This window comes from Trachurus japonicus, chromosome 11 (genome assembly GCF_045865225.1).
Source record: "Trachurus japonicus isolate A0001 chromosome 11, Traja_1.0".
NCBI lineage: Eukaryota > Metazoa > Chordata > Actinopteri > Carangiformes > Carangidae > Trachurus > Trachurus japonicus.
The window spans coordinates 19,298,386-19,325,683 of NC_140917.1; the positions used below are offsets into that span (position 1 = coordinate 19,298,386).

At 40.7% G+C, this 27,298-nt stretch overlaps 2 protein-coding genes across 2 annotated transcripts; one reads left to right on the forward strand and one right to left on the reverse strand.

Moving 5' to 3' along the window:
• Window positions 1-204: 204 nt before the first annotated feature.
• LOC146978666 (zinc finger protein 516-like) lies at window positions 205-17,690 on the reverse strand. The gene is made up of 5 exons (XM_085791509.1): window positions 17,440-17,690; window positions 6,914-8,443; window positions 4,662-5,984; window positions 4,323-4,387; window positions 205-3,002 (listed from the first exon to the last, which is right to left on the reverse strand). The coding sequence occupies exons 2-5, from the start codon at window positions 8,247-8,249 to the stop codon at window positions 2,952-2,954; spliced, it is 2,775 nt and encodes a 924-aa protein (XP_085647635.1). The 5' UTR covers window positions 8,250-8,443; window positions 17,440-17,690; the 3' UTR covers window positions 205-2,951.
• Window positions 17,691-22,847: 5,157 nt separating this feature from the next.
• LOC146978667 (relaxin-3 receptor 1-like) lies at window positions 22,848-25,510 on the forward strand. Its single transcript, XM_085790391.1, has 2 exons — window positions 22,848-22,941; window positions 23,647-25,510. Exon 2 carries the CDS (start codon window positions 23,791-23,793, stop codon window positions 24,994-24,996), a length of 1,206 nt encoding a protein of 401 aa, XP_085646517.1. The 5' UTR covers window positions 22,848-22,941; window positions 23,647-23,790; the 3' UTR covers window positions 24,997-25,510.
• Window positions 25,511-27,298: the final 1,788 nt, after the last annotated feature.

The window sequence follows — 27,298 nt, forward strand, 5'->3', positions numbered from 1 at the left end:
ATAGCTGCATTTTACTTGCAAGTTTTACAGTTTCTTCCAGAAAATGATTAAAAACCAACTTGATATAATTTCTATGTATGAAATATGACAAAAGGTCAAAGTGTACGTGCCAGTGATGGATGGATCCGTGTAGTATTTTGAAGGCTGGGGAATGACTGTATGTTGCGTGTGTGTGTGTCTAGTGACACACAACTATTGTGAATCAACAATTGACCAACTTTATTTGAATAATTTTACAGACAGACATACAACTGGTGAAAATAGAAATTCTGATACCAACATCATTACCTATGAAACATGTTTACATCGTCACAAAAACCCGGTGATAGCTTGAATTTAAGCTTCAGTTCTGCATAAAGTTCAGGCTTGCATAAAACTTCACTGTCTCCTGGTTTCCGGACTATTCCCCTGCCAAACTGTCTGCAGCCGCATCTCCACTGTTGCAGAACAGAAGATTACAGGCTCAACAAAACCTGCTGCAGGAGCATCACTCCCTGCTGACCCTGCACTCTGACCTCAAGTGTGTCACAGGAGAAAAAAAAAAAACTTTTTTTTTTTCAAACATTTTCTGTTGTTACTACAAATATCAAGTACTTTGGAGTGTTAAAATACCACTCTTAGCAAACAAAAATACCATTAAATAAAACTATCATTTACAATATTTATCAAAAAAATGTCCACACAGATCAAATCAATACTCCAATAATAATAAATTATGTATTCTCAAGATCTCCCAAGAATCCATAACTTGATGGCTTTCTGTCAAATGCATAGACTATTTCTCTATGGGAGATGAATACAGTGAATCAGTAGAACTAAAATATAAACATACTAAACAAATCCGCAAACAGAAAACACATGAAAACAAACTGAGAATGAGGTGAATTTCATAAAAGTCAAAAAACAAATAATCTACAGTCTTTAAAGCTGTAGTTTTTTAATAGTTCAGCTGGCAGATGTAAGTCGGGGCCACTTCAGTAGAAATTATCGCTACAGTTTCTTTCTACCTCTAAAAATTACAGCATTCAATTGCTACATAACTAGCACAATGTGAAACAACTAGTGTAGATTTTTACACCACGTTTCTGTTTGGAGACAAAGAACACGTCCTAGCGTTGAGAAGAACAAAGCATGATGCCACATTTCATCGCTTGCGGGTTATTTTGACACAAACCTGTTTTAGAGACTGGCTACAATGATGGCCACCACTTCAAATGTATTTCTCTGGTTTTCTCACATTGATTGATCCATGCTGGACCTTGCATTTGGCAATAGCCGTGGAATTGCAATGAAAAAATGTAAATTAAACAATAAAGAGCATGGTGCCATTTCTAAAGATTTTCCTGTTTTACATGGGTATCAATTTCAAACGGGTCAGGAACATAGTATCTCATTCAAGCCAAGTTGTTGCCGTTATTAGAAGAGAGTTGTTGGTTAACTTGGTGTCTGGCACTGCATATTGAGGCTGATTAGACGATGGCTGGTACACTGGTGACACCCATTCCCTTTACTCACGACAGCTGACCCCAGAAACACTGCCAGAAATAGGCCTCAAATGTGATGCATGTTTTATGTCTGAGCTATGGCAAGTCTTTGTGATATAACAAGGGTAGATCAAACCCTAGTATATGGCTTGGCCACATCGTATTAGGTTTCAGCCTAGTGTCAGCTAGTTTTAGCCCTTTGTCTGTTTGCCCCTCTCTGAGCTCACTTAGAAATGGTGACTGAAATGAGGCTCATAAGACCACATGTCAATTTCCAAGCTTCTGATTTTAAAACCCAACACTGTCTGGAAAAAAAAAACCCACCATACACTTGTAAAACAAACACTCAAAGAGAAGGATAGAGTACACTTTCCAAAGAGCAACCACAATGGCGATGCTCCAACACTCGACCGGGCCAGCCAGTGTGTAGCCTTATCACTTAGTCATGAGAGATTCAGCTTGTCAGTGGTGTAACTTGTTCCCTCAGTCAGTCAGCCAGCAATGTTCCCATTTATAGGGCTGGAGCCACCAAAAAATATGTCATTTCTGCATTAAATGGGAAAAAACAGTGTGCAGAGGTGATTAATCTTGGTGATTTTCACCACGCCAAACTGTGGGCTGCAGAACGACTTGATTCAGTTTGAGTGTGATAAAAGTACAACTGGTGTATCCTTCTAAATGTGTGTGGGATGATGAGCTAATAGTGCTTAAGCCTGGATTTTGGTCAGATTTAGCTCTAATTAAGCTGGTACTTCCAGTGGGATGGTGACTTTGAGCTCTGTTAGTTGAAAACTGTGGAAGAGATCTGCCTGCGACTCCTTTTGACCAAGACTAAATTAAATGACTTGTACTTGACCCTCAGTGACTAGAGTTGGCCGATAATCACTGCCAAGTTCACTCCCAGGCCAAATGTGAATCATTCTGTGAATAATGGCTGCAAACTGAAAAGTAAAAGTGAAGCAAAACGTTCAGGATATAGCTTACATTTTATAATGCTGGATGTTTTTGGTGGCATCTTTATTTTTAAGATTGGTATCTCATATTGTACAGGGCCTTCCTCCAGTTAAAACTAAATTTCACCCCAAAAAATGATGTGTCACTTATCTGAATCTCATTTCCACATGGGCTTTTGTTTCTAACACAATAAGCCTAAATTATTCTTCCTTATTTCCACTGAGCCACACCTTCATGTATGTTTCGGTAACTAGTATATCTACATTCTTAAAAAATAAAAATTTTAAAAATAAAATAAAATGAAATGCATAACACTTCAAATAAAACAACCATACACTATGACAAAATAAGAAAAAAAAATCTGAGTCCACCTTATTGCTTTGCATATATTGTGCATTATCCAGTGCCCCTGTCCTTTTTGGGAGTTATGGCTGGTTCCTTTAAAGAACAACAGGCCTCTGTTCAGCAGTTTGTATCATGCGGGCTTGAAGTCAACAGGAACATGGCGTGTCTTCACGTTCCTTTACGGAGAGACCCTGAGGAGGAAGTGGAGCGGCTGTTCACCTGCAGGAGACAAGTATGAGGCACACCCATTAGACCTGTCAGTTTAAGCATATCGTAATTCCTGGTTTTGTAAATGTATCAAGGTTTGGAGCATTTCATTTAAAAGCATTTATGAAATACCGTATGGATTAATCTCTGCAATTTCCAGTCTGCACACCAAATGGTAATACCTCTACACTGCTGTGATAATGTAGCCTCCAGTAATACGATGCTGGCCCTGCCACACTAGGATATTTTATGCAGCAGCTCTATTAGTTGACCTAAAAGGTCTTGCTAATGCAGAGTTGCCCATAAAGAGGCTTTGTGTCCTTGATTAAAGGTATTATAATGGACAGAGTGAAATCATGACAGTTATAGGACCAGAAGACCTTAGAAACGTGTATGATAAAGAAAACGCAAAAGAAGAAAAAGAGTTAAAATGTGCCAATGATTATGTTTAATAGCACCCACAGTGTTATCCATATTAGCTTTATCTGATTTGTAATTCCTCGCCCCTACTGACTGAGATATTGCCCATCTTCTGTGTTTAAAAAGTTGCCCACACATTACTCTAGGGGAAAGAGGAGAAAGCAAGAACAGTTGTAGGTAGCATCAGGGTAGGCCTGACTGACAGGCTGATGACACACCATATGGAGATGCTGGGCGAGTTTTACCCTGAGGGGGACAACACTGTTTTTTTATTATTTGTTTGCCTCATCCCTGTCAGAGCCTCTCACGAAAATGAGAAGGAAGAGACAACCAGGTTGCGGAAGTTGACAGCCAGGCACCGAAACACATGAAAATACGCAGACGCACGTGTGCACAGAAATGACAGACTGTACTCCGACACAGACAGGGTACAGACAAGAGAACAGGCACACACAGTTGGTGAAGACATACTGTGCTCACTTGTGAGGGATGGGACTTTTCTGTTGCTCTTAATTTTTAGAAAAGTGAAGTGACAGAGCAGGTTTGTAGCTGTCTAACTTATACTGTTTTATATTTCAATTAAAAGTCTAATTAAAGCACAATTTGGGATACAAATTGAATACAAATATCATTCTATTCTAACAAGTGCAACAACTGACACTCATTGAATCTGAAATACTGTTTCCCTATTGTTTTAAAGTTTTGTCACATCAGTGACTTTTGTAAAACACAACAGTATAACTTGCTGCCTATTTTTAAATGCTGATTTGTAATTTGTTAGTTATGCAGACTTATTGCTTTTGTTGATTCTGGTTTTAATTTGAAGGATGAGGAAAGTTTTCTATTCACCAAGTCAATTTGCGTTAAATCCAAAACTACATAATGTCAGTGAATGCTGCAAAGAAAACATACTTGTTTGGAAGCTTCAGCGGAGGAATGGACTTCATTTCCAAAACTTCCATTTAACGGCAACATTGCTGTAGAAATAAAAGTGTTAGAAAATCGTTTACTTATAGATATCACATTCTACTGCTTTTTGTTTTTTGAAATAAAACATCAACAATAAAAACAACATTGGAAGTAGACTGTTTTTTTGTTGTTGTTGTTTTTTGTTTTTTTAAATTACATTTAAATGTTAATTTTTGACTTCTAATGCTCTAATGCGTGTTGGCCTCTTTCTTGAAATAAGCAGTTTTCAGGTTAATTTTTTTTTTTTTTAATTTAAAGTACAAAATCCAAGTTCCTCCTTACCTTGTGGATCAATCCTGGGGTCAATAAAGCCCCAGTGCTGATAGAGAGCAGCCAAGTCATGGGGACTGTAGTTCTTCAGCAGACTCAAAATATCAACGTCCATTGGCATTTCTCCCGTTGACTCACTCTTTCCCTGAGCAAAAAGGAGTGGTTCTAAATATGCTTTGCTCCCATGTAGCCCCCACATGTTCATGGCAGCCCACAGATCAGGACCCTTAGGACCCGACGAGGAGTCACACGACTGCCTGTGGGGATGGAGTCTATCTGCAGCTGTGTTAGAGGACGTCCCACCATGATTTCTGGCCAACATAAAACCCAAACCCTCTTGAGGGAAGTGTCCCTCCACTGCAGCCCTGTGGCCTCTGTGTTTGGGGCTGCTGGTGGGCTGGAAACTAGAGACACTCTTGTTGTGCACTGTACTGCTTGATGAAGTAGCTTGGGCACTGGAGCCTTTACTCCCCCCTTCCACTGCCCGGTTTTGTCCACCAGACTTCTTTTGAGGTAGAGGTCCCACCCTCCCACTAGAGTACGCCCCATCTGAAGAGCGCGAGTCCTTTGACTGATGCTTAGATTTGGGGACACCTGAATGAGTTTTAGACTGAGACTGAGTGCTTGTTGAATGCTTGCTACTAGTACTGCTACTACTGCTACTGCTACTGGGGGCTGTGAAGCCTGGGGGCTGTGTGCGCTGAGTCCTTGGAGCCAGTAAAGCTGGACAGTCCTTGCCTTCGAGGAACGGCGGCGGCCCCGTGCGTCTCCACTGGGAAACACCCGCCTTTAAACTCTTGAGATTGTTGGTGTTGGGTGCCCACTTGGGTGCGGTGGAGCTGCTGCCATCCACCCTGTGGGAAACTCGCTGATGGATCCACAGTACTTCTGGGTAGCTGGTAGTGTGGGAGCAGTATGGGCACTGATGTCTAACCAGGCCCTCCGTCTTTATCGGATAATTAACAGTGCTGTCTTCTTCATTTACAGGTAATGCCGACAGATTTAGAAGACCGCCAGCATCGTTCGTCGTTTGTACCTGCCCTTTGACCTCTGAACCATTTGACTTTTCAGTTTTAATGTTTGACTCTGCTGGTCCCTGGCCAGGTGGACATGAGTAAGGACTCCAGTATGGCTGACTGAGTAACACACTCCTGTTTCTGAGGTAGTCCATGTATCTTGAGGCCTTGGAACCACTCTGGCTTATGCTGTCCAAAATGGTGCTGTGTTTGCCTTGGGGCCCCAGGAAGTCCTGGTGGTGCTTGTGCAGGTGAGACCTGAGTAGTGAGGCGTCAACAGTGTGGAAATCACAGTGCTCACAGAAGAATGGTTTTTTATCTGGAAGTGCGAGCAGAAGAAACAGCATGAAATATTGCAGTAGTATGTTGATTTAACATGAGGTAATTGGCAATGACAGGATTATACAAGCAAGATAAGCATGGCCAAATGCCATCAGGGAGTCTGGAGTCATAATAACAACCAGCAAGGTTCACATTGGACTCACATTGAATGCAATGGATTCTAGGTAGGTAACTCCACAGTCACTACTAACACCGTATCAGTTTCAATAACAATGATTTCTATTGGATATTTCAATTCATTTGTTTCATTACAATGCATATAAACAGTGGCACCTGCTCTCTGAGTATTGCTGTGTGTGCAAAGACTCTTCTGAAATTGTAACCCCTTAAAACCTCAAACATTTATTTTTAATATATTCATCAATTAAGTTTTACAACAAAACAAAAAACATACAACATACATTTTGGAATTAAATCCTATATATGTTTATAAATTCTTTCGAAGCATCTATGAAAAAACCTTCATGGCTTAATCATGTCGGAATCTTCTTGAATAATAAAGAAAAATGACTGTTGCTGTAATTCAATAATAAATTCACTAGAGGTCCCCCTTTTCCACAATATAATGCTGAGGTCTAACCACTTTTCCTACCCAATACAGAAATGACTGAGTGTTCACTTCCCACATTGATGACCTCATAGGTTTATCTTTCTGTATGGTAATCTAAGGAGACTACTGCATACAGAATGAACAGACCCATTCTGAATGCAGTAGTTACCTCTTATAACAAAATGTCCACAGAAGTGACCTTTGATAGCTTGATTTGACAACAGGGACACTATTCAATATAAAACAACTGTCCTCAGCACAAACTATGTCTGGTAATTGATTTCCAATGTCAGGGAATCTGAACTCTGTGATACAAAGCTCTGATAAAGTAGCGTGGTGTCGTGTTTTTGGCTTACCTTCCTGGTCTTGGCTTCTTGGCATGCTGTTGGCCTGTTTAGGTGAGAAGTGAACTTCTTTGACCTTCCTCGTCTGCAGTGCTTCATAAAATGCGTGACCAAGTCCGTTCAACAGAATACGATCCTGGGAAATCCTCTTGTCGCCACCTTTAGTTTGAGCGAGGCTATTTGATGTGTGATCAAGGCCGGTTTCACCCTTCTTCCTCTTGACGTTGGAGCTCGAGGTGTCAATTTGCTTCCTCTTCTTTTCCTGCTTCAGGGGCACATACTCGCCCTTCTCCATATCATATGCCACTTCAGCATCAGCTAGTCTCTCCTCCCATCCCAGGCATTTCTCTGTGGCCTCCACTAGTCGTCCCCTTGTGGCCAGCTGCCACGCTTGGTAACTACAAACTGGATCTAGCTCTGGAATTCGCCTGCCCAGGCTCTTTTCCTCAGGTGTATCCCTCTCTCCAACACATGTGAGGTTCAGGCTTTCCAAAAACTCCCTCTTAGCCATGTGAGGCTCAGTTGCCACATGGTCTTCTTGTGGTGGATTTTGTGTTTGAGTGCGGCTGTGGTTCAGTTTATGGAGCTTCTCATGCATTCGCAAGGTCTTGCGGTCAGAGAAGAAGTTACCGCAGCCGGCACAGAGCTCATAGAGGCACTCTTCATTTATCAAGGATGCTGGGTCCTGAGGAACTCCATTGATTGTGGCAGGTGGGTCGTTGCTTTTGCCGCCCCGTAACTGGGCTTTGACCCGATGAATGCGCATATGACTTTGGAGGAACCATGCCTGGCGGAAGCGGCGTCCACATATTCGGCAACCGTGATCCTGGGAGCTTCGGTGCCGTTTCATGTGGGATTTTAGCAGAAGTACCTGAGGGAAAACCTGGCCACAAATGGTGCAGGAGAAAGACCCAGCATCAGCATCCTCTGCACCGTCTTTACCTTTAACTTTTTTCTTGGCTCCTTTTTTCTTCACCTTCCCGTTGACATTATGAGCTTTGTCAGCTGTGCCGATGATTTCAGGAGTGTCAGGGGTCTCAGGGTCATATTTCTGCTCCTTATTTCCACCCCCCTCCTTGTCACTGGCGTTATGGCTGAATAGGCCCAGTTTATGGCTTCGGATGTGGGCTTTCAGACTACCCTTCTGAGCTGTCCTGTGCTCACAGTATGGACACTTGTACGGCTTCTCTCTTGTGTGTCTTCTCATGTGCTGGGACAGAGAGCTGAGAAGAGGAAAGCTGCGTCCACACACCCCACAGGTGTGGCCCGAGGTGGCATCTTCCTCTGTCTCTACCTTTATATTAGCCATGCGTTTCTGTGGTGCATCCTCCCTGTCTTCTGTCTCCATTACTGGTATGTTTTAAAAACAAAACACAGCTGTGTAATTAAAACAAAATCCTCAAAAACTATGTAAAGTTTATGTTCCAGCAGTCAGTGAGTCCATTCATTCATTCAGGCATTAAAAACTGGCAAAACATCACAGCTTTAGTGTCCATCCTTATCGTAGAAGAGATGTCCTTTATCAGGATGCATGGTGAATACCTGAGAATAGAACAAAAAAATTCAAATTAGACTTATGATATTTCAAATACAATCAATGTTTATACACTTTTTTATCAGATCAAGAGATGGTTGCTACATATGACCACCAATCCATTGTCAATTTCAACAGAATTGGAAAGTGTGACTAGTAAGTCTAAAAGCTAACAGTCTTTGCTTTACTTTAATTAAAAATAAGTAAGGGCTAAAACTGAATATAATGTGGTTATTGAGACTTTTATTGGCCTGTTTCATTGTAACCCCAGAATGCCACACAGGAATAAAGGATTTACAATATTAAACAAAGTCATTTAAGTAAACCTTGATCTGTGTGTTTGATAGTGGCATAGATAAATTGTGTTTAAAAACTCCCTAGTCAAAGAAAAGTCAGATGATGAGTATGAAAATTGAGCAATAATAACATTTCTTCATAGCTTTTTGCTTCTAGGTTCACAGAGCAATTCCAGAAGTGCAGAGACTGGTTTCTCTATAAATACACTCACAGTGACATGATGCTGAGGCAGTTTAATTCAGTATGTGTAAAAAAAAGAAAGAAGGTACACCCTATACTGGGGAAGATGGCCGACTGAGGCACTTTGCATTACACAGATTTTAGAGTAACCTTTGTCCCTTCGTGGATGAGCAACGCCTGTCTGTGTGTCTGTCTCTACGAGTGCGGGTCAGCGTCTCAACATGCGTGTCTGTGAGTGGGTGTCCTTTGGTTTCCTATGTCTAAATTGAGTGTGTGAGGTGAAGCATGAAGAGATGCTTTCATTCCTGGCCAACCAGGATGAGCCCTGAGGGGCAGTCCACTCTAATTCACAATCAATAATCCATTATCAACAAACTTCATTTTAGAAACTCGCATACAGACACACACGCCCTGATTCTGGGCTAAGTGCTGACATAAGGTTCTGGGTAAAGGAAACAAGGTACATTTCTATGTTTAACCATCAAAATAAGAGAAGAAAAATCTTATAGTGACTAATGACAATGTGTGTTGTGTGATCTTTTAATAATTTCCTCCCTTCTCTACTTTATATTTAAAGAAACCCCACTTTAACAGATGTAAGAGCCTCAAATATTATATGCTACATCTGATTAAACTGGAACAAACCTACACCAAAGCAGAATAGGCATGTGTTGTAGTCCACATACAGAATAGCAATACACTCTGATGTGGTTTAACATGATCCTCAGGCAAACATGACTGTTTGTTAGACTGTTAATAGCAAGTAAGAAAGTAATCGGTGGTGTATAGCCAGCCAGGCAGTCAAAAGAAAAACCTGCCATTGTGTTGGCCGCACTAGAACTGTCACATCGCCTCATGTCTGGCCCTCCACCCCTCATTGGGGGGTCGAGAGAGTTATTGTTAAAGCAAAGAGGCCTGGGCCTGCATGTCACTGTCCTCAAACGCAGAGGCAGGACAAAGAAGACGCTTGTTTGTCTTCGAATGTGAGGAGAAACTGTGGCTCTAAAAAAATAACATGAGACTGACTCTGACTGGCATGATTTTCAGGGGATGAGGTTGTCCGTCTAATTATCTGTATCTGCATCCACGGTCGCATCTGTCTGCATGCATGCCTGCCTGCTTGCGGTCATGTGTGCTGATCTGCTCACGCTGGAATGGGTGCTGCTGTATCTGGAATATGGGAGGAGTTTAGGAGGTTTTCCGGACATGGCAGGTGTTTGGTAGGCAGACGCCATCAGATTAGTGCACGGGCAATGTGGCACACTGTCTCCAAGAGGGGGAGGATGTGCAAGAGAAACTGGAGGGTGGCAATTAAGGGGTTAAGGTTAAGGCGAATGTAATGAGTTAACACAATGGGGATAAAGTCAGAGAGCTGAGGGCAACAGATGGGAATAAACGGGCCATCAGTATGGAGTTAGCCGCCTCTACAGTATGGGCTTAGGCCTTTGTCAAAGCAGCCTACGTGCTTAGTGCGTGCTATATATTTGCATCTGCAATATCCTACTTTTACTCAATCATACAACTGATTGCATTTCTGCAGTTGTTGTGTTATTAAGGGAATGTATGGTTTCTCTATATTCATTAGATTACCATAACCTATATTATATAACCTCCTGGTTTCATTTTTTTTCTATGTGTGCTGCCTTTTCCACCTCTTCTGCTCTCATCCCATAAACACTGAAAGCCCTTTGGAGGATCTGTAAAGTAATGCAGATAGCCAAACATGTTGCTCCAGGGGTTTAACTCATTTCTTTTAGAATCCCTCGCTCCCTTTTTCTCTCTCTTTTCTTTGGCAGATGAATAGGCATGTCCAGTCAGCTGTCCTCGCATTGATTCATCCTGACGTCCCAACCAGCTCAGCACAAACTCCCTATGGTCAGGGCACTGATGCTAAGAGCCTGTGTGCTGTGGTGTGTGTGTGTGTGTGTGTGAGTGTGTGTGTGTATGTGTGCGTGAGTGTGCACTGCTTGTGTGCCTGGTCGCTGCACCAAAACTGTGGGTGTAATTTCCTGCCAGGGACTGGAAATAGAATTTCCCATGTAGCATCAAACAGCCAAAATACCCCACTTCTTTTTTTGTGGGAAACAAATATGCACTTATATCTGCAAAACACTGTTATCATAAATATGAGACAATTTTGAATAATTACGTGTTCATTGTGACTGTGAGCATGCACATGTGCCAGTGTGAGTGTCTGTGTATGTGCTGAAGTCATCCAAATATTCTCAGCAACCAGCAGCAAACCTGTGCCAACATACCCCTGACTGGAGATAGCATGTGACTGTCCTTATGCTAGTGTTCAAAGCCACAGTCACTCACTAAGCCTCACCTCGCATCTACTGTTTTGTATCCAATAATCCTGTTAGTTTCCACCAACTGCAAACACAACTGAAGCATAAATCAAAACTAATGCACATACTGAGAGTTTTTCTTTGCTGTAAATATAAGTGACTCTTTGCTGAGATTGTAAAAACACGTCTTATGTGTTCATCTTCAAGTCATCCCTCCAGCTCTAAATCTAAAAAATGTGTCTGTGGGCTCTGTCAATGCATTCATGCACAAAATCAAATCAATGCTTCAAATAAAATAAAATTAAAATAAAAAAAAAACAGTGTCAGCTGTTACATAATTTCAGACATTATATATTTAATATGTTATAAAAATGGCAAAGTCAATTTATTAGTTTATTATCATTAAATAATTAGAAGAATATATAGAATAGAATATATTACTGATTACTACTCCAGTGCAACATATTGCTGGTTACAGTAAGTAAACAATATGAAATGAATTCACTATATATTTCATCCTCCATTAAAACTTTACTGTATTTACTTTAATTTTTGAACCTTCTACTTTAGCAAAACCAAATTTTGTGAAGCTGAGCATGTAAACAATCTTAAAAAACAAGATAAAGAACAACAAATAGTGTCTGAAATCTTGTTTAGACGGGCAGAATAATCAGAATGTGCTTTTCAGTGTAAAATGTCTCATATTATCCAACGCCTGAATCTCAGTATCTAACTCAAGCTTGTTGCTCCACAAGTAATCTTCTAAGCACCAATAACTAGTGCATGAAGTGGAGGCATAGTTGGCACACCCTTTGTGAAATAAAAACCACAGACCACACAATAGGCCATGTTGAACACCTGTGCAGAATTGCCCACTACCAAAGAAGAGGAATTGGTTTGTTATCCACACACTTGTTCCATAACATCTATAGCATAATATGCAGAAAATGCATTATTATTGCTGATCCAATGCTGAGGCAGTTGAAAATAACTCCTCCCAGATGTAGTGGAGTTGAAACACACTCCCAGCTGCCAGTTTAATGAACCACCATACTCCACATTTCGTCACACTATAAAGTCTGATGCACCTTGCATAGAGTAAAAATAAGCCTCCATTTCACAGACCTTAGCATCACTCCAATAGTGCTGATACATCAAGGCCCTGGATGTTGACGGTATAATAAGCACAGAATGAATTGTGAATCACTGACACCTAATAATATACTTCAGCTCAGCCTGACTTCTGCACAGTTTGGGCACGACTTAAAGATAGTATTCAATGCCGTCAGGGTTCCTCGAATGACTTAATTGCATGAAAAACAGCGAAGCTGCACACCAGTGTGGGCGAACAGCCTAATGTACCTAAGAGATTAGACAGCCATGAGCTCAACAGTCACAAGCACGGACAAACTTGCGCACATTGGATCCCATCCCCCTCCTTGTCCAACTCTCCACTCGGTTACACAACATATACAGGGATTACTCTTCATAGCATGAGATGAGCTGCTCAATGAGTGGTCTTTTATCATGCATGCCCCTCAGTGCAATAAAACACACACAGGGAATGGAGATTGACAAAGAGAAGGCAGGAGAGATTCTTGGCAGAGGTTTTACCTGAACAGTCACAGTGAAACACATAATACACGTCATATAAGGCCAGATGCAGACATCAGGAATTTAACTGAACAATCCCACAGAAATTACAAAGGCAAAGATGAAGAGATTTGATTTTCTGGATATATTTTCAAATGACGCTGGTAATTTAGCCTTGGGTGTATTGAGGTTATCTACTGTGGTAGATCTGAGGATCCACTATGGACCCACTCTTTTCATTGTGGATTGGCTAGTGTGGGAGACACTGGAGTATAATCTGCTGGCATTAACTTGCTCTCTAAAAAAAGCACTCTCGACAGGGATTAGATTATCATGGCAAGGTCAGCTCAGACTCGCTCTGACTGTCTCCCTTTATGTCTCTCTATCACTCTGCTTTCTGTCTTTCCCTTTATCAGTTTTTTTGTCGTCACCTGTTCTCTCTCTCACCTTTGGCAGGTGAGTGTTTGATGTCAATGGATCAAACTGCCGATGCAATCAACAGCAAACCTGCCAGATTAACGAAGATTCAATAAATAGCATATTAAAGATCAGTATAAGCAGTGTTCATGTCACAAGCCACTGATTTCTATCACAGAGGAATATTTCTACTGTAGAAATGTTGTTCTTATCGCAGTGTTAGTTGAAGCAGAGAAGAGGATAATCTCACTTGGGCTGCAATTTTCATTATAGACTCACTCACACATAGACATTATCTAGATTAATTGATTCATAATTTGATGATTTTAAATTATTCAACTAACACTCCAAAGCCTAAAGTTAATGAAACAATAGCAAACAGTTCCAACATGAGAGGCTGTAAATGGGCAATGTTTTGTTTGGAAAATTAAAAGATTAAAAGTGCATAAAAATAATTGCTAGTTATTATTTTCAATAATAAAGTAAATTGCCTAGTCATTTCAGCATTACATCTTACTTGTAGTGTCAGTCTGACCTGGAAAATTAGACTTTGGATACTCTTACCTGACCTGGACCTTGATCCCTACACTATTGAACATCACAGAAACAACAGAAGAGAATTTGCTAAATTCCAATTTCCTTTTATCTTTATCTATTGTGATAAAGCTACTTTAACTCAATAGTAGATTTCACTGACCAAGGTCTCAAACTATTGTTATCTTATGTTTGACGATCAAGAACTACAATATAATATCACCCCAGCTTGTTACACCTAAAGATGGTGTTGTTTACACTTCTCCTCCTCTTACGAATCCAAATCCAAACAAGCCAAATATGGCAAATTTGATATATGATGTTTAAAATTTTTTGAAATGAAATAAATAAAAGACACATTTTCAATAAACCTACAGCAAAAACCTTGCAACTGCAACCAACACGTCTGCGTTGTTTTGAAACTGACCTATGCTACTGGGTTGTTGTTTTTGTGAAATGTAATGTTGATCTTTTATAAGTGTGCAAGATCAAAACTCTCAAGTTACATGGTAGATGTAGAACTGTAATACCGAACATCATGTGAGTAATTTCCCATTTCCTGCTATGATTAAGGTAAGGATTGAAGAAGGGTAAGGCGATACCTGCTTAGCGATTTTACCCTGCAGCAAAAGAATGACAGCTGGCAGCAGGGTCTGGATTAGGTTTCCTTAGGGGTATTGCATCTTTTACACCACCGCTTCTTTGGAGTAGAAAAGGCCGATAGTAACCTGACTCCCTCAGACCCATCCAATCTCGTCTATCTCTGCCTCAATGGGGCCAAACAGAAGGGATCTGTGAACGCCTTACTCATCCCTCCCATCTTCCATCTGGACATTTTGCCAGTGTTTGCACTCCAGTTCCTCCACTGGAGACTTAAAGGGCAAGTTCTCTTTTTTTTATGTCATTCATCACCAACTCTGAATGTTTTATGTCCATTCAGTTTTTGTTTTGGTGGTTTAGATGTTACAGTTCAATCTTGCCATTATATTTAACGCCCATAAATCTCTATGACTAATTGTTTCAACTCTTCAGCTGACAACAACTCATTCTTCCACGTTATGATACATTAACTAGATAAATCTTTGTTGTTTTTTTTCCTGAGATTAATTTTGGGAGTGCTTTTAATTCCCATCTGTTTACATGCACGTCACTTTATATTCTTTAATATTTTGGGCCTCAAGGTCCAGGTGCTTTGAACAACACACCCCATACAGAGAAAAACAAAGTGGGGGAGACAGCAAGCATATGTCAACATGAGACTGAATCCAGTATGTGGTCCATCTGTATGCCCTGTTGTTAAGTAATAACATCATAAAAGAGGATGCATGCTCAGCAAAATGCGCACATGTACGTGCACACATGTTATTTCAGAAGCAGGTATTTTGCAGACTTTTGGCTCTGTGGGCATTGTGCAGTTATGTTTACATTTACGTACAGCATAGTCAACTGCACATTACATGGGTCATGTTAAAGGTATCTTGCTGCTGGTTCACGTTACAGCTTCACCTGATGAGGCACTGTCAGTAATAATACTGTAAGACATTTAACAGTTAAAAGTGTCATAATTACTACATTCAAGTTCTTTTTTTGTTTTGTTTTTTGCGCGTTTGGGGCATTTGCATCAAATGACGCTCATGACCCCCACCATCTCAGAAATCTGACGTCTTAAAAGCTTAATTTTCATGTGATTGGGTCATTCATTTCTGCAAAAGATTGTGGCTACTACAGTGAGATTAAAGTGTTCCTTTGAAACAATATTTAATATTCGCTCAGTTTTATCTTGAACAGAAAATGGTTTTGTAATTGGATATCATGATAAACAAGAAATCCTACGTAACTTATTTTTACTTTCATACTCACATATACAATACTTCTATATTGGCTGTGCCACCATCCATTTGATTTTGACCCCTAGATATGCAGCTGTTTATTTGTTTTCATTTGGTTTAGATTGCGAAGCGACAAAATGTTTCAGCCCTTTGTCACACTAGGGAGCTGCCCAAAGTGGATGGCCTTACCCCTCACATCTTCCTGTCTGCTCTGTCTGTACCCCTCCCCCTCTTCCAGCAACAAGCCCCTGTCCAGACCCCAGTCTCCTGACCTAATCTAGATGATTAAATCATTTTTCTTTAGCACAAATTTTGTCCCCCCGCTACTCTTGTCTGGTAGTTGTCGCACACCCTCCCCTATTGATCGTCATGCTGAGGAGATTACCCTAATAGCTGGGATTACCTCCCCACATGTTGGTTGACCACATACTGGGGGGGTGGAGGGGGGTGGGGGAGAGAGCTGGGGATGGTGCATGTTGTGCATGATGTGCAAGTGTATGGAAGACGGGTGGGAGGGGTGGGTGGTGGTTTTGGAGGGGTGGGGGGTGTAAAATACAAAATGTTCCGTGTTTGTTTATTGTCTGTGAGCACTAGAACATAAAAGAGCTTCAACCAGTGTCAGAGCTGATTGTCTGTGTAATTAGACCTTCTTTTTTTTGCAGCCTCAATAATAAAATCTCTCTCCTTCTCAGTGACGATCGGTCACAAGACAACAGCTTTTTATCTGCAGGGTCTGCAAACAACACCCTGGAGACCTGGGTGACACACACACACTGACCACATTTGTCCCCTCGTGCTGATTAACTCTACACAGCCTCAGCTTAAAGGCCAGTGACAAGTGACATCACCGGTCCTTGTGGTGCTGTTTACTAATTATGAAACAATTAGTCAATCGCCTCCGAATGACACAAACTCAATTATAAACTATTTCTGATAATTAGTGTATCATTTCAGTCAGTTATCCCGCACAGATGCCAAACATTCTTTGGCTGCAGCTTATCCTTTCTGAGGATTTACTGTTTGTGAATTAAACAAATCTTGATTTCACGCTGCTAAAACAAAACAAACATTTTTTTTTAAGATTGCTAACACAATTTTCTGATAATTCATAGACTAACTGGTGGGGGGGGGGGGAAGATGAGTTATTGCAGCCCAAGTGTTTCCAGCCACATGCCCTGAAAACAATAACTACAACCAGCCACTGTCCCGTCCACATGTTTCACTTAGAGCTCAGTTGGACATCTCTCTGGCTTGGTGGCTGCTGGCTGTCTGTGAGCTGTTTTAGTTTACTGTTTCTAACAAGTGCACAGGAGGCTGAATCGGCCTGAAATCGAGATGTTATACCCACAGAGACAGGCAGGCAGGCAGGCAGAGAGACTGAAGGCCATTCAGACGGTGCAGAGAAAAGGAATTCCGTTAATCCGCCGCTGATCCGGTACAATGGCAGCCTTGTTGTCTGTCCCGTTTGCACTCACTTACCACAAGTTTGCGTGCGTTGACAATGTTCACTGAGAGCAGGTTCACAGCTGTGTCAAACCGCAGTTTAGGGCTGACGATAATTATAATAATAGGGTAATAAACGGCGGTGATAACGTGAAAGGAGGGAGGTTTGAGGGAAGGAGGGGGGTCATCCCGCTTCGACACCCAGAGGACGGTGCGACTTGGCCCGGGTGTTTCTCTACTCTGTATCTATATTACCGAGTCACCCACGGGATGTTGCAGTGAACTTTCGCCCACACTAACTCCTAAAAAACAGAGCAGCCCTCACCCCCACCGAGCCGCTGTAGCATCCTGCCCCACTTTAGACTAGACTCACTATCTTTTGTTAGTTAACCGCCGCTCAGCCTCACTCCTCCTCCTTACCTCTCAGGGTTCAGGCGGCAGGTCGCTCCTGGAGGAATCCCATCATCATCATCATCATCATCACCACCGATAAAACAATGGCGCTTCAACAGATAAACACTTGTCGACAAACCGAGGCGCTGTGCTCCAGCCGCGGGCTCATCTCTGTCTATCTCTCTCTCTCTCTTCTCTGCAGCGTTGAAACTTCACTGTCTCTCAATCACAGCGGTGCACCTGAACCGCAGTCCCGTCCTCCTGCTACTACTCCTCCTCCTCCACCACCGCCTCCTCCTCCTCCTCCTCGGCAGGCAGCAGCAGCAGCAGCAGCAGCAGCAGCCGTCGTTGTTGCGGACATGAGTGACGCGAGAGATAACGTTATTAACGCTAATGGCAAAGCCAGCGCGATTGATCTCTGTGCCGTTCACTGCAACCCGAGGTGAGAGGTGACCGGTGAGCGCAACATTTGGCTTTGACTGACTGAGGTTAATTTAGTCGGTAGTCATGAAGTGTCTTAAACACAGGGACGGATAAGGAGGAAGTGGGACCCTGGGCAAGGATCAAAAGGTCCCCCCCACCCCTCCTACTTGGGTTTTTTTTTTTTTTTGTCTCTTAGAGGTTGATCCACCTATTTTCTAAATAGCTTATATAAACAGGGCAAGCCAAATGTAGACTATTTGTATGGCTCTGTATCATATCATCAATGTGTGTTACAGAATTAAAAGATGCACAAGTAGCCTACAACAACAAAACATAAAACAATATTAAATGTAGGATAATTAAATAGGTCAAAAGCACAAAAACAGTAAAAATTGTTATTTTGTGTGTAAAGTACACTCTTTACAAAAGAGTCTGTTTTTGAGTCTGTTGTCTGTTTTGTAAAAAAAAAAAAAAAACTTTTTTATGTTTGTTTTTTATTAACCGTATGAATGTTTCCTGAAATAGCCCATTGCTCCTAAAGCACCACACATTATGGATCTCTGTTGTCATGGATGGTTTTGTACACAATGACTACTGTTCCAATCGTCAACATGGTTACTAAAATAACAGTTGTGGCTTTATGAGGTTGCACAAGATCCAGAAGTAGGCACTAAAAATAGCCTACCTGATTAAGATCAGAAAATGAACACGATTTCTGTTGCATAAACGTTTGTTGTAAGAGTGAAATCAAACCCCGCTCTCCTGCATGGTTGTTTGATTGAGCCAGCCATCCATCACAGCCTCCTTGTGACCCACACTTCGCACTCCCTCTGCCCCTGTCATGATTACCACAGCCACTAGATGTCGACTCAAAAAAAAAACATAACTGTGGGTCATAATAAGCTGCTGAACAAATGACCTTTGGACTCATTTTTTTTACTGGATGAAGTTTCAATTCAATTAAAACAAAGAGAAAGAGATAAAGTGGTGAAACAATACAAAGTGTTATGAATAAATGATAAAAGCCAGAAACCTAGAGAGACCTCCATGGATAGGTACTTCACCAGTAATCAAAGAAGCAGAGTTCAATCAAACCTTATTTGTTATTAAACCTACAGTATGCAGTGTTTTCCCTCAATATTTTGAGTTCAAATATGCCTGAACATATTTATATGTAGGAGAGTGGTGCTTCTGTGACTCAGCCAGGCAGCAGTGCAGAGATATTCCCTCTTAAAGTTTATGACTCAGCCAGACATCCTGAAATGATCTGTGCATTTCTCAGTTGAATTGAGCTCTCAATTGTGAGCGAACATGCACTCACTCACTGATTCATTTACTGAATGTGCCACACAGTGAATGTGAGCCCTGAGTGACAGGCACTGGCTCCAACTGCTGGAAACAGGCCCAGCAAGTTCAAGTAATGCTGAACTGTAGATCAGTAGAAGAGACTGTAAAGGGAATTAAAAACAATAGAACCAGGAAACCATTTAAATATTAAGAATTATAAATGAATTAAGAGCACTGACAGTTGATATATACAGCCGTGGGACAACACAGTCTGTTCTCTGCTTAAGCACTTAACAATTCAATAAACAAATATGTGAACAAACTTCTTATCTGAGACAGTGAATATTATGAAGACTTAATAGAGAAACTAGTTTTAGTATTCTTCAGTGCCATTTGATAGCTGTGATATTGCTTTGTTATTGTTTGACCTGACCTGACTATTGTCTTAAAACAGCCTTGAAGACTGAATGTAACCTCCATAGTGATATGGATTTATTTTAGATCTTTTTTAGTCGACAGCATTGGATTTCCCAGGGTAGAACAGGCAACTGAGTTCATTTACAGTGGATTTTCCCTTTTTAAAGCACATATTGATAAATATTTGAATGCACTTTTTTCCCGGACATTTCCCCTCATGTAATTACACTGAAAGCACATATGGAAGGGATCTAGCAATGCACAATATGAACAAATGAAAAGATTACAGCAACCTGACTGTTGTATTAAGACAGATTTATTATGATGCAAAATAATATTTAAAAAAATGTAGGATTTATTGCGGGGCTTCTCATATTGTACCAGTTACAATGGTGAATGTGTAGAATTTGCAGTGTTTCTGTAATGTTGCACAGCTCAGATTTCATTTGGTTGTACAGCAGTAGAAACTGTAGTTTTATCTCTTAAACTCCTACTAATTGCATGCTCAGTTCAATCCTGCTTTGATTTACAGCAAATGAACACCCTCCATTTATTCGTAAAATAAGTCAATTTTAATGATGCAAAAATCATACCACATCTAAATCATCATCATTTGAATTTCATATGCTCAGACAGCTGAAGATGTGCTGTCACCAGGATTAGGATTATCTGTTTTACAAGGTCCCACAACAGGATTTATAGCAGTAATAAAGTGGCAACAGCAACAAAACCACTGCCTCCACCAAATGCAATCAATTGTTAAATGTGCAGTTTTGTATATAACTCCACTAAGGAAAAGCTCTGTGTTTGTTCCCTTTGTGTTTTTGATATATTCCCTCCCTGAACAGCTCCTCCCTCCATCATGGAGCAAATGGGCTCAGGCTGTTTGTTGTTAGGTCAGCCTTTTGTCACCAGAGGGCTCACTTTAAGCAAGTACTAAAGGGCCCTCCTCCTCCTCCTCCTCCTCCTTCCCTAAACACAGTGAAGTGTTGTGTCCTCATTCTTACAATGGGTGGCGACAAAGTCATGTCGCTGTAGTCCACACACTGTCCTCACAGACCTCAACTGGCCTGATGCACAGTAATGCACACAACATGGTGATGGAGACAGCATGGGCCCTAATAATGATAATAATAATAATAATAATAATAATAGTAATAATAAAAAATTATATTTATAGAGCGCTTTTCACCTGAAGAACAAGTCTCAAAGCGCTTACAATAAAAATTAGAAATAAAATAGAAAAGAAAAATAAAATAGAAATAAAGGGCCCTGGTATACAGTACATTTATTTGAGTTGAACACACAATACATACTGTACCTGAGCAAATGATTTGTATTTTGTAAAAGATAAAATGCAAAATGTATAACATCAAATGTGAGATTCACACCACTTAATTATCTTTGTTGAAAACCCTGTTTATTCAGATTTGTCATCATAAAATGTAACTGTTCTTGGACATTCTTATATGGTTTTGTAACAACACTTGAATAAAGATAAACATTAAGTCTCATTTCACACAGAGTTTATAACTAGTTTTTTTTTTATGATTTAAAATGAATTCATCAGAGGGGTTGCAAGGGTAAGCATTTTTAACGTAAAGGTTGAGGTGTCAGGAACTAGAGCGATGAAATGATGGGTAAGGTGAACAGGGTTTCGCTTACAGAATTAGATTGACAGTGTGGAGAATATTGACCATCTTGCTGGGAGGCTCAGTCTGCACTAAAAATGGATCTACAGCCAGGATTTTATTATCTTACCTCAGCATAAAGACTGTGAACAGCTAACAACGGTAACAAAATCCACCAGCACCTAAAGCTCTAATAATAGCCCAGCACTTAACCCTCTGTGAAACCACAACCTGTCGTTTTGACGCTTTGGGTTCTGTGCTCATTTAGAAAACACATATAGGTAATTGACACTTTTGACTGATCAAAAGATTGTCTGTGTATGTTATGTTAAATGATTAAAATTGATCCTTTATTCACGGCACAGAGGAAAATTTACAGGTTGGAAAGTGTTGTTTCTGTAGCCATGAAAACATGAGGAGTCAGGGAGCTGCACCGTTTGTCCAGCTAGTTTATGAAGATGGCTCGGTTCAGGCAGAGCAGCATTAATCAACCTCTCCACTCTTCCGCCTATTCCAAGCTAATCTCATTTAGTCATTCAGTGCTGATGTTCTTTCCACTATCAACGATTCATAATGAAGAGTCATCTCTGTAGCTCAATCTAATCTCGCGGCAACACCGAAGATATAAATAGAGAAAAAATAAAACAAATTGCCTCTGCTACAGTTTTATTTTCTGTTGAAGGCGTGCCATTTTTTCACCTGTATGTAAAGTCCGGGTGCCTGTAACAGCACCATCAATATTTCTTATCTGCAGCTTCTATGCAAAAACAAAGAGAGACTTATTAGCACTTTAATGAACTGTCTTCTCTGGAGAAAGAATAGGCTAATAATATGCTTTAAAGTTAACTAGTTTACTTTACAGTATGTGCTCTATTTAATCAATGAATGCTGAGCAAATGTATGTGTAAATTTTGAAAATGTAAAAATGTTAGAATAGTTGATAAATCCAGCTGCAGATCACAGTTGAATAAGAACAAGTTAAGTTCAAATTACAAAGTGCCTTAAAATCAAACAACAATAATAAAACAATTCACCCAAAGTTACAGAAAGTATAAGAGACAAAGGTCAAATGACGTAACACTTCCAGGCAGAAAACATAGAGCACATACTCATGATTTTAAGGCTTTGTATACAAGACAGTCAACAGTGGCTGTGGCTGCTGCTGTAGCAGTCAGTTAAAAGTGAAAATGTCATATAATGCTGCACAACTACTTCATGTGTAATCACGGTTTTGATTGCGTGACGCATTCAAGATACAGTCAGTTATCTGTCATTTACAGGAAAAAATGTGACCAAAAAAACTGAAGACAACGAATGATTTGTCAGGCAATGTTACTAAATTTGAAGAAAAGATGTGGAGGAAAATGAAATCAGTTAAAATTATTTTTTCCTGTGTGACTAAGAACAGTGGATTTCTCTTTTCATTACAGTAAAATACACTTTCTTTGCCACTGGTTTAATTTCCCATTTAAATTTATGCAAGAGCAGATATTTCTCTTTAGGCTAATTTCTCCCTTTCTTTGGTTTGGTTGTTTGCATTTCACTATATTCACTCCGTCTTCTGTTCTCCAGTGTTTCGGGGGCAGGTGATTTCCAGTCTGAATATGCAGAGTGAAAGTTAGAACAGGGTGGAGCATGAACTCTGGGTGGGTGACAACCACATTGTTGTTGTTGTTGACCGCCTCGAGACATTTCTGTGATGTGCAGCAGAGCTGGTGTCAAGAGCAACTGTTGAAATACTGAAGATTTAACACCTTTGATATACATTCAGGTAAGATATATATATATTTTTTTTTTACTTAACACAGGCAGAGCCTAAATACAGTATATTTATTGACATGTGAGCTTCCTAAAAGCAAACAAAAACTCTGATAGAGCGCTGTAAGTTTAAAATAATATCTAAAATGTTTAGATGTGGTTGTTATTGCAGGGTTATCAGACACAAGATTAGAAATACAAAGAAGCTCCAATAAAAAAAAATTTTCAGACTGATTGTTGTGTCTGGTAAGTGATTTGAGCAGGGTTTCTTGCAAAAAAAAATACCAAAAAAACAATATAATACAGGTAAATATACAACTAAATGACTAAAAGGTTGTGGATGTTGTTTTTATTTTTGACCCAGTACGTCAACACCACAGCAAGATTCCCACGGATGTAGAAAAGATTGAATAAAAAAAGGAAAGTGTATAAGAATTTAACCAAATGATGTGTATATGCTATTGTATGATGGGAAAAAGTGATTTGTGAGGACTCTTGACAGTCTTTTCCACTTCAAAGGCTGAATTGAGTTTAATCAGTTCACATGTTTATTCATGTTTCCTGACAGAGAAGTTTGTTTCTTTGAGATCTAAATTAGATTATCCAACTCTGTGGGTAACACTTTAGTGTAATTTGTTTATCTGACAAGGCTAATCTACTTATTTACTCATAAACTGCAGCGTCTATTATGTAATGATAATTTCCTCTTTCCTCGCAGGGATAGATGACTGTCAGCTCACAAACAGACAACCAGAACTTACATTTTTGATTCATTATCGGCACAAGGCGGACAAGCAGAAACATCTCGCATAATAACTGGACAACTTGAGCCATCCAACAGCTTGCCTTTGGGGTAGACAACATGTCAGACATTGACTTCAACAGGCCTCCTGAGAACATCCTGAGTGGCTGTGGTGTAGGCCCATCCTGTAATAACTCCCACCTGTTTTTCCACAACACCAGTTTTAACAATGGGTTGGAGATTTTTGATGACGGGTCCCCCTGGCTGCGAATAGTCATCTCTGTGGTGTACTTTGTTGTGGCTACAGCGGGAGTGTTGGGGAACTTGTTAGTGATCTTCCTGCTTTATTCCACTCACACCATCAACACAGGCACCATCAATTTCTTTGTGTTCAACTTGGCTTTGGCTGACCTGCTGTTCTCCCTGGCCTTGCCCTTTTGGGCCGTGGACATTGCGCTGGACTACAGCTGGCCTTTTAGCTTGACCACATGCAAGGCTGTATCCTTACTCACTGGTTTGAATGTCTTTGCCAGTTGCTTTTTCCTCACAGCCATGAGTTTGACCCGCTACTGCTACGTGGCAACTGCTCTGAAACCCAGTGCCTCCCTGTGCGCTAGATCTTGCACATCTCCGGTAGCCACAGCTTTTATCTGGGCTGGAGCTCTCATAGCAGCGGCACCCCGAGCTGTGTTTGCAGACCTGCGCCTTGTGGGTAGTGGCAATGACACAGCATGCCTGCTCCGTTTCCCAGATGGCACGGCGTGGCTTGGAATAAACCAACTCCTGCGTGTGGTGCTGGGATTTCTGCTGCCTTACGGCACCATCATCTTCTCCTACCTGCTTCTGCTGCGCTTCCTCTGTCGCCATAAGCTCAAAGGCAGCAACTCTCGGCGAAAGGCCGACATTTCAAAGTCAGTGGCAGTGGTGGTGCTTTCATTCTGTGCCTGCTGGTTCCCTTACAATGTCCTCACACTTTGGGGTGTCCTGATCCAACTTGACATCGTCGATATAAGCCCTTCGTACTTTTTGGCTCAAACATACTTCTTCCCTCTGGCTAACTGCTTGGCTTTCACCAGCAGCTGCTTCAACCCCGTCATCTACTGCCTGGTCAGAAAAGAGTACCGTTTGGCCCTCCATAACGTGCTCTTCAAATTAAGTATGGCCATTATGTCCAAGATGCCCTATGCCATTAGTTCTGAGGAGGGGTCCGCACAAGCTGGGCATCTGTCTATTCCTCTCAGCAACGTATACAGCCAGATAACCCAGTCTGACACAAGGAGATATGCACCACTGTCGACACTTCCAACTGTTGTGTCCACTCTGTAATCAGGTTCTTTACACAAATATTTAGAGTTTATTTCATTTTCAGAGTTTTCATTGTGTACTTCAGATAGACCTGTGTTTTCCCTCTAAAGATGTACAGGATGTATAGTTTAGATCTGTTGTAAAGAGGCTGCACCTGTGCTTTTGTGGGTCGTGTGATTTACAGTTTTAGCTGTCTGAATAGGCTAGAGTTAGGGTTGAGCCTAAGATCTGAGCCCAATTTTGATTTAGATTGAAACATTCACTCACATTCACTGATTCAATAGGAATTTAACAGTAAGGTGATTTCTGTCTGAGGCCTCCTCTCTCTCCTCTTCTCCTCATTCTCATTATTGTTAGTAGTATTGACATGAAGTACTCTATACCTGAAACTAATGTACAGATATTTACTACTAGAGTTTGGAATATTTGATATTGCTGTATTGTAGTCTTGGATTGTGATCGTCTTGGTATTAAATCGTGTAAATTTGTCATTTCTTTGAATTGTCGATAATGAATAAAACTATTCTTGACCTGCACTTTTCATGTTCATTGTGTTTTTTTTCTTCATTGAGTCTGTTTTCACACATTTCCTGTGCAGTGAAAGTAGAGTTAAGCATTAAGAACACTTATACCCTGTGAAGGTAAATTATGTAGTTTGTTACCTATATTGGAGATGGATTAGTGTTAGGTGTAAATTATACTGTAAATATGTCAGTTGTTCAGGTGTAGTGGCAAATACCAGACAGTAAAACAATACATCTTCATACCCCTCATTGAAATTGCATGTGACATGATATAGCACATGTACTACAGTTACAGTCCAATATAAGGCTGTGTCGTCTTCATAGTGTTGAAAATGTTGATATTGTTGAAGCTGTTTGTCAGAATGGAATGTGCTGGTTGTGTCCCAGAAAACTCCCCGAGGCCGGAGCCAAACAAGTAAACAGAGCCTTAGATGTCAGATAGCTCACAGATGTCCTGGATCAATGACCCATTGCCTAATTTAGGCAATAGAACTCTCCATGGCGCCATGTACTGTAACACCCACTGTGGTGTTTGGAAATAGGCAGAGAAAACGATGTGGAAGGATATGACAGTAGTGGAGGAAAAGAGGACCTGAGTGGGAGTGATCTGGGACAGAAGGGAAGGAGATCATGGAATCATATATTGATCGGGTCATTTAGAAGATTTGCAGACTTGTACTAAGAGACAAACTCTGATCCTTTGTGCCATTAAGAGTTTTAACTGAACATCTCCAGAAGTTTATCTCAACTACGACACGTGTTGTGCAACACTTTGACCAACTATAACCTTACATTCAAAGGTCATTAATGCAGGAAACAGGAACAGGCCCTATTACTCAGGACATGCTTTTTACAAAATCAACAATGATGAAGGGAAATTTGGCAATAGAATGACAAATCATAGCTCTTGAACACACTTGAGCCTGACATCTGATATCATGCAGCTTTACTGGTGATAGCGGGTGTTCTTTTCTTGTCTTTTCCTGGAGCTATATAAATGTATTTTAAATCAGAATGTTGTCACTGTTGTCACTACAATGTGTAATTTAAGATCCAAATAATATCAGTATACAGTAGCCTAAGTAACAGACCCTATGGAAAAGCCTCCTCCCCTTTTTAGCTTACCTTCTGTTCTCCCATTAGGCCACAAGATGGTGCTTTAGCTCAAATTTTGAAACTGAATGAGGCCTAAACTCACACAACATTCTTGTTAATGCAGCACAGTTTAAAAACACCTCAGACTTTTATATGAATATGAATGAATGGCAGTCAATACCACTCCGTCACCTGTGGGAAAATGTTCAACTGCTCCTTTAAGATAGTTTCTATATAGAAAATGTAGCTGACTCCGACATGTAGGCACGTATAGCAGATGTGCTGCACTGCAGACATTTATCTGTTTAGGAAGTATAATTGCATTTCAAGTATACATGATTCGCCTGTGATTCAATGTGTGATAGTGAGTGAGAAGAAAGCGCAGCAGCAGTGGGTGCTGTGAAACTGATTCACCCTCGTTTTCTTGAGTATAGGGCAGTTGGTTCTATCAAGCAGGTGGTCGTCTGCAGTCGTCTGGCATCATCATCTCTGTTGGAGAGCAGCTCGCATAGAAACTACTACCTGCTCAGCCATGAGGGAACGCTGGGCCAGGTTGTGAAGAGTGGCGAGAGGACGGAGTGTGTTTTTATTAGATTCTCTTCATTATTTGTCAGGATGAGCTCTGGAGGCTTACAGAGGTTGATCATCATGTAGAAGGTGTTAACACTGACACATCGTGCTGTTGGTATACCGCAGAGAGCTCC